This window comes from Orycteropus afer, unplaced genomic scaffold, assembly GCF_000298275.1.
Source record: "Orycteropus afer afer isolate SDZICR_OR568_19922 unplaced genomic scaffold, OryAfe1.0 scaffold00374, whole genome shotgun sequence".
NCBI lineage: Eukaryota > Metazoa > Chordata > Mammalia > Tubulidentata > Orycteropodidae > Orycteropus > Orycteropus afer.
The window spans coordinates 1105863-1117935 of NW_006921961.1; the positions used below are offsets into that span (position 1 = coordinate 1105863).

The window sequence follows — 12073 nt, forward strand, 5'->3', positions numbered from 1 at the left end:
GGCCTCTTCCTTCTTCCTAGTCTGTCTCAGTCTATAAGCTGGGCTGTTACCTTTGTACCAGGTGCATCTCTCTGATATATAATAATATATAATTAACAAATATTAATCATATATGATTAACAAATATATTAATTGATATATGATTAATAATACAGACCACCACTTGTCTGTCAGTTTGTTGCACTGTGTGGCTTGCGTGTTGGTGTGAGGCTGGAGGCTATGCCATCAGTATTTGAAATACCAGCAGGGTCACCCATGGTGGACAGGTTTCGGAAGAGCTTCCAGACTGAGACAGACTGGGAAGAAGGAAGTGGCCGACCACTTCTCAAAGAAATGGCTGGTGAAAATCTTATGAAAAGTAGTGAAACACTGTCTGATATATTACTGGAAAACTTTATGAATAGCTGAAACATTATCTCATATATTGCCAGAAGATGAATCCCTCAAGTTAGAAGGCACTCAAAATCTGACTGAGGAAGAGCTGCCTCCTCAAAGTAGAGTTGACCTTAAGACGTGGATGAAGTAAAGCTTTCGGGACCCTCATTTACTTATGAGCTATGACTCAAAATGGGAAGAAACAGTTGCAAACATCCATTAATAATTGGAACATGCAATGTATGAAGTATGAATCCAGGAAAATTGGAAGTTGTCAAAAATGAAGTGGAACACACAATGATCAATATCCTAGGCATTAGTGAGCTTAAATGAAGTGGTATCAGTCATTTTGAATCAGACAATCATCTGACCTACTATGCTGGAAATGACAAATTGAAGAGGAATGGCATGGTATTCACTGCTACAATGTTTCAAGATCTATCCTGAAATACAGTGCTGTCAGTGATAGGACGTTGTCTACAAAGAAGGACATATGCCTACAAGGAAGACCAGTTAATACAACTATTATTGAAATTTATACACCAACCACTAATGCCAAAGATGAAGAGACTGAAAATGTTTACCAATATCTGCAGTCTGAAATTGACCCAACATACAATCAAGATGTATTGATGATTATTGGTGAATGGAATGTGAAAGTTGGAAGCAAAGAAGAATCATTGATAGTTGAAAAGTATGGCTTTGGTGATAGAAATGATGCCGGAGTCAAAGGCACTTGCCTGCTAACCAGAAAGCTGGTGGTTCAAACCCCCCAGCCACTCCTCAGAAGGAAGGTTGGGCAATCTACTTCCATAGTGATACTACCTCGGAAACCCAAGGAGAGGTCGCTGTGAGTTGGGGCTGACTCTGGCACACAACAGCAACAACGATTTATTCATTGAAAATACTTTTTTTCAACAACATGAACGGTGGCTACCAGATGGAATACACAGAAATCAGATAGAGGTGATGGAGAAACTCCATATCTTCAACCAAAACAAGGCTGGAAGCTAACTGTGGAACAGATCATCAATTGCTCGTAAGCAAGTTCAAGCTGAAGATGAAGAAAATTAAAACAAGTCCACAAGAGTCAAAATATGACCTTGATTATATCCCATCTGAATACAGAAACCATCTGAAGAATAGATTTGATGCATTGAATACCAATGACCAAAAACCACACGAGTTGTGGGATGACATCAAGAGCATCATCCATGAAGAAAGCAAAAGGTCATTAAAAAAGAAAGGAAGAATAGACCACAATAGATGTCAGAAGAGACTCTGAAACTTATTCTTGAATGGAGAGTAACTAAGGCAAATGGAAGAAATGACAAAATACAAGAGCTGAACAGAAGGTTTCAAAGAGCATCTAGAGAGGACAAAGCCAATTATTATAATGAAATGTGCAAAGACCTGGAGCTAGAAAACCAAAAAGGAAAAACACACTTGGCATTTCTCAAGCTGATAGAACTGAAGAAAAAAATCAAGCTTTGAGTTGCAATATTGAAGGATTCTATGGGCAAAATATTGAATGATGCAGGAAGCATCAAAAGAAGATGGAAGGAATACAGAGAGTCACTGTACAAGAAAGAACTAGTCACTATCTAACTATTTCAAGAGGTGGTATTTCAAGAGTGATCAAGAACCAATGGTAGTGAAGGAAGAAGTCAAAGCTGCACTGAAGGAATTGGTGAAAAACAAGGCTTCAGGAATTCACAGAATACCCATGTTTCAACAAACAGATGCCATACTGGAGGCACTTACTCATCTATGCCAAGAAATTTGAAGACAGCTACATAGCCAACTGACTGGAAGAGATCTATATTTGTACCCATTCCAAAGAAAGGTGATCCCGCAGAATGTGGAAATTATTGAGCAATATCATTAATATCACTCTCACACTCACTACTGTCAAGTGGGATCAAACTCATAGCAACCCCTCCTTGGGTTTCCAAGGCAGTATCACTACAAACATAAGTTGCCCAACCTTCCTTCTGAGGAGTGGCTGGTGGGTGTGAACTGCCAGCCTTCTGGTTAGCAGTCAAATGCCTTAGGCAATATCACACACACAAAATCTTGCTGCAGATAATTAAAAAATGGTTGCAGCAGTATATTGACAGGGAACTTCCAGAAATGTAAGCTGGATTCAGAAGAGGATGTGGAATGAGGGATATCATTGCTTATGTCAGATGGATCTTGGCTCAAAGCAAAGAATACCAGAAAGATGTTTACTTGTGTTTTATTGACTATGCAAAGACGTTTTACTGTGTGTATCATAACAAATTATAGATAACATTGAGAAGAATGGGAATTCCAGAATATTTCATTGTGCTCATGAGGAAACTGTACATAGACCAGGAGGCTGTTGTTTGAAGAGAACAAGGGCACACTGGATGGTTTAAAGTCAGGAAGGGCATGTGTCAAGGCTGTATCCTTTCACCATACTTATTCAATCTGTATGCTGAACAAATAATCCAAGAAGCTGGCTACATGAAGAAGAACGTAGCATTAGGATTAGAGGAAGACTCATTAAGAACCTGCAACATGCAGACCACACAACCTTGCTTGCTGAAAGTGAAGATGACTTGAAGCACTTACTGATGAAGATTAAAGACTATAGTCTGCAATATAGATTACACCTCAACATAAAGAAAATGAAAATCCTCATAACTGGACCAATAAGCAGAGTCATGATAAGTGGAGAAAAGATCAAACATGTCAAAGATTTCATTTTACTTGGATCCACAATCAACACCCATGCAAGCAGTGATCAAGAAATCAGATGTCGTATTGCCTGGTCAATCTGCTGCAAAAGACCTATGTAAAGTGTTGAAGAGCAAAGATGTCTCCTTGAAGACTAAGGTGTGCCTGATCCAGACCATGGTGTTCTCAATAGCCTCATCTGCATGTGAAAGCTGGACAAGAGAGGAGTTGATACTTTTGAGTTGTGGTGTTGGCAAAGAATACTTAAAATACCATGGACTACCAGAAGAGCTAACAAATCTGTCCTGGAAGAAGTGCAGCCAGAATGTTACTTGGAAGCAAGAATGGCCACCTACTTTGGTTATGTTGTCAGAAAGGATCATTCCCTAGAGAGGGATATCATGTTTGGTAAAGGAGAAGGTCAGCAAAAAAGACAAGACCCTTAATGAAATGGATCGACACAGTGGCTACAATGATGGGTTCAAGTGTAGCAAGAATTGTGAGGATGGTGCATGACTTGGCAGTGTTTTGTTGGGTTGTACATAGGGTCACTATGAGTCAGGGCCTACTTGATGGCACCTAACAATATAACAACAATAATAATACAGAAGACCCTATACCTTGTCATTTAATATAATTAAACAATCACCACACATTGTTGAGTACCAGTAATAGATTTACAATATAATGTTTGAATTTTAAACTGGTATTAATCATAACTATGAAACCAAAAACCCATTGTCTTTGAGTTATTCTGATTCTTAGTGACCCTATAGGACAGAGTAGAACAGCCCCAGAGGATTTCCAAGGGTATAATCTTTATAGAAGCAAACTGCAACATCTTTCTCCTGTGGAATGTCTGGTAGGTTCAAACCACTGACCTTTCAGTTAACAGCTGAGGGGTTTAACCACTGCACCACTGGGACTCCTTAATCATAATGATATAGATGAAAACCCCCAAAACTTTTAGACTTGATTAACTTCTTTGGAATTACTTTGTGGAATAATGAAATATAACTATCCATTGAATAGTTCTTTATGAAAGAAAGATAAGCTTATAGTTAATATCAAAAAACATCAAAGTGTGACCTTGTAAAATTTTCATGTTTATGCTTTGAAAAAGATAGGTTTTAAAATATGTCCTGCATGATTAAGAACAATGGCATGCATTTTTATCTTCTATAATAATACCATCAAGAATTCTGATATATAGTGATGATATTCTATTTCACATTAGCCTAACATAACTTTAAGTCATAGATTTTTGCAGTAAACAAAAGCAACAAGATGCAACAATTTGTATTAACCTGGCATGTCAGGATTGCATTGTGGTCAGATAATGGAAAAAGATAATGCATTGTTCTAGCGTATGTCATCACTAAAATCTGTGCTATGAAAGTGAACTATTAAAGTTTGTGCAGCAAATGAATCCTGCAAATGAATTCTATCATTCTTTGTCAAAAGCTAATTTAGAATTGTTGAATGTTTTGGTCTGTATATTTTGAAGTTTGTTTCTATTATATCAAAAAACAATTTAGACATTTGTTTTAATATAATAGCCTTTCAGATGGCAAAACAGACTTCTGACATCACAATTTAGGTGGCTAGCTTGCTCCAAAGACAAAGCACAGATGAACAGGGCTAGCTTTGGCATCAAGTGCTCTGGAGATTCAGAGGTGGTTGGACTCAATTGCCAGGCAGCACTTGCCTTATCAGGTTAACCCTGTTAAGCAGGAACATGGAATTTATTGGCCAGAAGGATTCTAGAGGAAAGGAAGAACGTTCTGGAAAATTAAATGCATGCTGTCAGGAAACAAAACTTAGGAGTAAGATGTTGAGGAAAATAATTCTGAGTTCAGATTTACACTATTTATGTGAACCCTATTATGGGTTTAAGCAACAAGTTTATAGCTCAGTCAAATTTTTAGTAAACCTTGGGTATACCACAGGTGCTTTAGAATTTAATACAAGTGTTTTTCTTTGGTAGTTAAGTTTTGTATCAACTTGGTCAGACTGTGGTTGTGAGTGACTTGGCAACTGAATGTAGTTATTCCCCAGGATGCGAATCACTCCATGGTGGGATCTGCTGTGAGCAGCTTAGTAGTTGAAAGGAGTTACTTTCAGAGTGTGGCCTACTTCTAGTACATGTGGAGAAGCTTCAGGGAAAGTCTCTAGCTTTTTGGAACACTTGGGTCCTGCATTTGGCTGAGCCTTCATCTCCAGTTCCTGGACTTGAACCCATGGCCTGCTCTGTTGTCTGCTGATCTTAGGATTGTTTCTGGACTTGAACCAATGACCTGCCATGTTGCCTACTGTGGGATTGTGCCATTTTGCCTACTTGGGTTTGTCAGCCTCAGCAGCCAGTAGCTGCATGGGCCTGGAACAAGAGGTAGAGCTGAAGCCCAAGGCTTAGGGGCCTTCACCCAGCCCCTACAACCAGCACTCTGTATTTGGACTTCTAGCTTCTGAAATTGTAAAAGAATAAATTCCTGTTTGTTAAAACCATACACTTGTGGTGTTTCTGTTATAGCAGCACTAGGGAATCAAGACAATCTACTCAACTTACTCAGCATATTAACCAACATTCTCCATTCTTTCTTTGGAACATGCTGACATATCCCACCCTGCCTGCAGAACCCCCAAGCAGCAGACGTCATGCTGGTTTACCCTTTCACTTCTACTTCCTGCGGTTGAACGGTATTCCTTACCCAGTGTCAGCTTATTTGTTCCTGAACATTTTTGAAGCGAGTTGGACATGTTACTATTATGCCAATTAATTAAATTTTGTGTAAACTGATGAAATTTAAGTGTGGAAATAAGAGTTTTACCATGAAAACTAAGTTCACTATTTTAGAAAGCTTCACTAAAGGTGAAGTGCTAAAACATTGACTTTGAATTAGGTGTGGGTGAGTGAGACCAATGTAAAAAACTGAAAAAAAAAGTTAGAAGGCTGCTACAATTATATTCCTCCAGTATGTTTCAAGGGCATTATCCACTTAAAAAGAAAATCAAAAAAGAAAAAACCCCACAAAACTGGGCAAAGAATAAATGGTATATTTATGAATGTGGTTTTTGTAAGAAAAACCAAAACCAAAACCAAACTTACAGCCATGAAGTCAAATCCAACTCATAGTGACCTCTGCTGGGTTTCCAAGGTTGTAAATCTTTACAGAAGCAGACTGGCTCATCTTTCTGAGTGGCTGGTGGGTTCAAACCACTGACTATTTTGTTAGCAACCAAATTCCTTAAACATGGCAAAACCAGTGCTCCTTTTTGCAAGAAAACAGTGTATAACTCTTCAATAGGAGAAAAGGCTTTGACTTCTGAATATTGGCAAATGAGTAAGTATTTATATGTTTTAAATTTAAATACATCATCTAAAAATGATTACCTACTTTTTATAATTTGTTTTTTGTTATTGTTGAGAATGTGCAGAGCAAAACATATACTACTTTGTCAATTTCTACATCTACAAGTCAGTGATATTAATTACATTCTTCAAGTTTTGTAACAGCTCTTACCCTCCTTTGTCAATTTGATCCCATATAGGTAGTTCTTCTATTACTTAGCTGTCAGTTTGTCGTACTGTGGTGGCTTGCATTTTGCTGTGGGCCTGGAGACTATGTGACTGGTATTTCAAACACCAGGAGGGTCACCCATAGTGAACAGGTTTCAGCAGAGCTTCCAGACTAAGGTAGACTGGAAAGAAGGACAGAGCCATCCACTTCTGAAAAAAAAAAAAAAAAAAAGGCCACTGAAAACCTTGTGAATAGCAGTGAAACACTGACTGATACATTACTTGGAAAATTTTATGAAGAACAATGAAGTCTTGTCTGATATAGTGCCAAAAGATGAGCCCCTTAGGTTGGAAAACACTGAAAATATGACCAGGAAAGGGTTGCCTCCTCAAGGTAGAGTTGACCTTAATGACATGGATGAGATAAAGCTTTTGGGGCCTTCATTTGCTGATGGGGCAAATGGGAAGAAATAGCTGCAAATATTCATTAGTAATCAAGCTGAAAGAACTGAAAAAAAAAAAAAAATTCAAGCTTCAAGTTGCAATATCGAAGGATTCTATGGGCAAAATATTGACCGATGCAACAAACATCAAAAAAAAGATGGAAGGAGTACACAGAATCAGTGTGCCAAAAAGAATTGGTCAGCATTCAACCACTCCAGGACATAGCACATAATCAAGAATCAATGGTATTGAAGAAAGAAGTCCAAGCTGTACTGAAGGAATTGCCTAAAACAAGTCTCCAGGAATTGTTTGAACAAACAGAAACAGTATTGGAGGCTCTTAGTGATTTATGCTAGGAAATTTGGAAGATAGCTACCTGGCCAATGAATGGAAGAGATCTATATTTGTGCCCATTCCAAAGAAAGATGATCCAGCAGTATATGGAAATTATCAAATAGTATCATTAATATCACATGCAAATAAAATCTTGCTGAAGATAATTCATAAACGATTGCAGCAGTATATTGATAGAGAATATCCAGAAATGCAAACTGCATTCAGTAGAAGATGTGGAATGAAGAATATCATTGCTGATGCCAGATAGATCTTGGCTGAAAGTAAAGAACACCAGAAAGATGTTTACCTGTGTTTTATTGACTATGCAAAAATATTTGACTGTGTGGAACATTACAAATTATGGATAACATTATGAAGAATGGGAATTTCCAGAACACTTAATTGTGCTCATGAGGAACATACAAATAAACCAAGAGGCAGTCACTGGAGCAGAACAAGGAAATACTGCATGGTTTAAAATCAGAAAGTGAGTGCGTTAGGCTTGTATCCTTTCACCATACTTATTCCATCTGTAGACTGATCAAATAATCTGAGAAGCAAGACAAAAGGAAGAACGTGGCATCAGGATTGAAGGAAGACTCATTAACAACCTGTGCTATGCAGACGACACAACCTTGCCTTTCTGAAAGTGAAGATGACTGGAAACACTTACTGAGGAAAATAAAATACTGCCGTCTTCAGTATGGATTACACCTCAATATAAAGAAAATGAAAATCTTCACCACTGGACCAATAAACAACATCATGATAAATGGAGAAAAGATTGAAGTTGTCAAAATTTCATTTTACTTGGATCCACAATCAACACTCATGGAAGGAGCAGTCAAGAAATGAGATATCATATTGTACTGATCAAATCTGCTGAAAAAAAACCTCTTTAAAGTGTTGAAGAGTGAAGATGTCACTTTGAAGACTAAGGTGTACCTAATCCAAGCCATTGTATTTTCACTTGGCTCATATGCATGTGAAAGCTGGACAGTGAATAAGGAAGAATGAAGAAAATTTATGCCTTTGAATTGTGGGGTTGGTGAAGAATACTAAAAATACCATGGACTGCCAGAACAAACAAATTTGTCCTGGAAGAAGTGCATCTGCAATGCTCCTTAGAAGCAAGAATGGCCAGACTTTGTCTCTCCTACTCTGGCCATGTTATCGGAAGGGGACAGTCCCTGGAGAGTGACAGCATGTTTGGTAAACTGGGAGGTCGGAGAAGAAGAGCCTCAGTGAGGTGCATTGACACAGTGACTGCAATGGTGGGCTTAAGTGGAGCAAGGTAGTGAAGATGATGCAGGACCAGGCAGTGTTTCATTCTGTTATACACAGGGTTGCTATTAGTCAGAATTGACTCAACGGCACCCAACAGACAGACAAACAGTTCTTTAAAGGGCACAGTAGTCAAGGTGGACATTCTTCACTAATTAAGCTAAACTCTTGTTTGGTTTTAAAAATACATTACAAAATATTTTTGGTTTGAGGTTTAAAGATTACTATAGGGCAGCAGTTTCAGGGATTTATCCATCCTCCATGGCTTCAGAAAGTCTGGACTCCATGGGAATTTGAAATTCTGTTCTGCAGTTTCTTCCTTTTGATCAGGGTTCTTCTAGAGAATCTGAGACCAAAATATTCAATAATGGTAGCTGGACGCCATACAGTTCTTCTTGTCTCATGGCAAAAGAGGTAGCCTTTTTTTTTTTTTTTGCCATGAGACCAGAATATTACTCACTTTTAATTATTATTTTCAATTAGCCAACTCACTACTGATCTTGAATGCAGAGGACAAGCAAGCTCCTATCCAATATATGTTGTTGTTGTTTGCTGTCGAGTCGGCCCCGACTCATAGCGACCCCTCCTTGGGTTTCCGAGGCAGTATCGCTATGGAAGTAGGATTGCCCAACCTTCCTTCCGAGGAGTGGCTGGTGGGTTTGAACCGCCAGCCTTCTGGTTAGCAGTCAAGTGCTTTAGCCACTATGCTACCAGAGCTCCTATCCAATATATAGGCAATAACAAGTCCTGAACTATACTGAATACATGCCCAATAGTTCCTTATTTAGTCCATCTGTGAATGGAAAGTGTAGTTAGTGAACACAGGTTTTTATAATAAACTAGTAGAAAACTCAGCAAGTATAAATGTCAGTTTCTAAACTTAATAACAATCTAAGAAAATGAAAAGAAATAAAAATGATGTTTTTGCATTTGTTTAGTAGCCTGTGAGGCCTGAGTGTATTTGTATGTGTCTGTGTGTATGTCTGTGTGTGTATATGTGTGCAGACACATGCAGGAGGCTATGGTTAGCATATTGCAAATATGATCATGAATATATTTTCTTTTAGCTGAAATACCCAAATGAAAATGAAGAAATTTTGCTGCTTAGATCTATTATTGACGTAAATCTGCCAAAATTTTTGTCCCATGATTTACCACTCTTTGAGGTAAGAACAATTATTGCTACAGTGTATCGAAACTTTTATAATAATGTATTTATGAAATGTCAAGTTTGCAAAGCTCCATATGAGAAATTTGCACTATGTAGAACAGTGATGTGATACAGAGAAACATAGATCATTCTATGTTTTATTTGATGTGTGTTTGGATAGCTTTGTTGCTTGGGATGACTTTAAACAATTTGGGGTTTTTAAATATCAATTTTTTTAGCTTCATATGTGAGCACAAAAGAGTTTAAAGTGTTGAAGAGTGAAGATGTCACTTTGAAGACTAAGGTGTGCCTAATCCAAGCCATTTTATTTTTTTGTTTTTGTTTGGCTTCATTCTACTGAAATGTAGGGTCTATAAAGGATATAATTTGCCTAACACTATAGAATCCCTAGAACAAAATAGATGTGATAAGTGTTTGCTAAATTAGTGATTGAAGAAATAAGCTTAATTTGTTTCAGTGAATATGGTGACTTTTATGGAATTATTTTTCAGGAAAAATTAAGAATTAAGCTTAATACTCTTCAGGATTAGAGTATTAGTATATGAGAAGTATTAGAATAATAACTTAAAATTTCCATAATATCATATCACAAGTAGAAGAAACCAAGGGGGCGGGCAGTGGGCTTCTGCCAATGTTGGATGTTGCGTTAATTTACACTGCTGTGGAGTACAGGCAGCATTTACCATGTAAACGTGGAAGATGTATGCCGGTCTTGAGGATTGGGAGAAGGGATGCTTCCACTGTAGTGGTCAGTTTCATAAGCTATCCCTAGAGACCATGTTTCATCATTTCCTTAGTATTTGGAGCTGACAGTGTAAGTCAACGAGGAAAGGGTTCACATTTTCTTCTGAAAGTTTGCCCTCAATTTCCCTGGTACTAGTGCACTGTACAGATTTTCCAGAATAAAAACTGTCTAGCTTTCCTTTCAGAAAGTGGGAATGTACAACAGGAGATGTACCCTTGTGCAGTTATGTATTCATTCAGTGAGCATTTATGGAGTAGTGTCTTACTTGTCCAGTGCTTTTATAACAGAAATACCACAAGTAGTTGGTGTTAAAGAACAGAAACTTATTTTCTTACAATTCTGGAGGCTGACAGTCCGAGTCAGGGTCTCATCTGTGTCTGTTCCTTTTCTGAACCTCTTCTCGTGCATCTGGTCATCCTTGCCATGCCTTGCTTGTAGGTGGTCCTCGTGTGTCCCCTCTCTTTCCCCGTGTATGTGCCTGTGTCTGTTCTGGTCTTTTTATAACCTCAAAGGATTGATTGATTACATTACATTAAATTACAAGAAGGAAGTTCTGTCATGTTTGTGTGTGTATGTATGTGTGTACACACACACACACATATCATCTGTTATCAGGGAATTACTTCGGATTTGTTTCCTGGAGTGAAATTACCTAAACCAGATTACAATGATTTGCTGGAAGCTATCAAAGATAATTGTAACTCCATGAATCTGCAGATGACCAAATTCTTTTCTGAGAAGATTCTTCAAATATATGAAATGATGATTGTGCGTCACGGTTTTATGATTGTTGGAGAACCATTTGGAGGAAAGACAAGTGCGTACCGTGTCTTAGCTGGGGCACTGAATGATATATGTGAAATGGTAAGTCAACACTATTATTAATAATGCATTAATGTGTTTATAACCAGCTGCAGGAAAGAATGTAAGACCATTCAAACAGGTAACTTTCCATAAAGTAACTTAAGTCACAAGATAAACAAATGAAGGAGAAAATAAAATTTGGAATGTAAAATGAAGCGCGTAGGACATTCAGCATATAAAGGATATGACCACAGATTTGCCACTCAGTCCTCTGTTTCTTTTTAAAAAATATTTTAATCATAAAGGTTAATACATCTTCATTGTAGAAGAAAATCTGAAAACTCAGAAATATTTGAAGATTTCCCTTGAGTACTTTTGGGAGAATTTTTTTTTTTTTTAATTTTTTGGGTGGTTAGATTTGTAATGCAAACTTCTGTTACTAGCTGCTATTGCTATTGAATTTGAATGTACATATGTAATATGTGTGTATATATATGTGTGTGTCTACATACACACACACACATATATATACACATATTTATTATGACTGTTGAGTGTTGTTGAGTACATTTTGACTCATAGCAACCCTATATTATTGAAAATTCTTATTCATATACCACATTTTTTTTGGCTTATTTTGATATAGAAAACACTGTGTATATTCTCCAGCTAATATTTCTGTGTACCTTTCCTT

General features: G+C 37.5%; 1 protein-coding gene across 1 annotated transcript in view; it reads left to right on the forward strand.

Moving 5' to 3' along the window:
* The window catches only part of DNAH7 (dynein axonemal heavy chain 7), a gene marked incomplete at its 5' end in the record, with an annotated part of 302031 nt that overhangs the window by 103049 nt on the left and 186909 nt on the right, over nucleotides 1–12073 (forward strand). The window contains 2 exons of the mRNA XM_007953149.2: nucleotides 9727–9825; nucleotides 11191–11439. Of these exons, the coding sequence (XP_007951340.2) occupies nucleotides 9727–9825; nucleotides 11191–11439 (348 nt within the window). The remainder of the gene's footprint in view (nucleotides 1–9726; nucleotides 9826–11190; nucleotides 11440–12073) is intronic.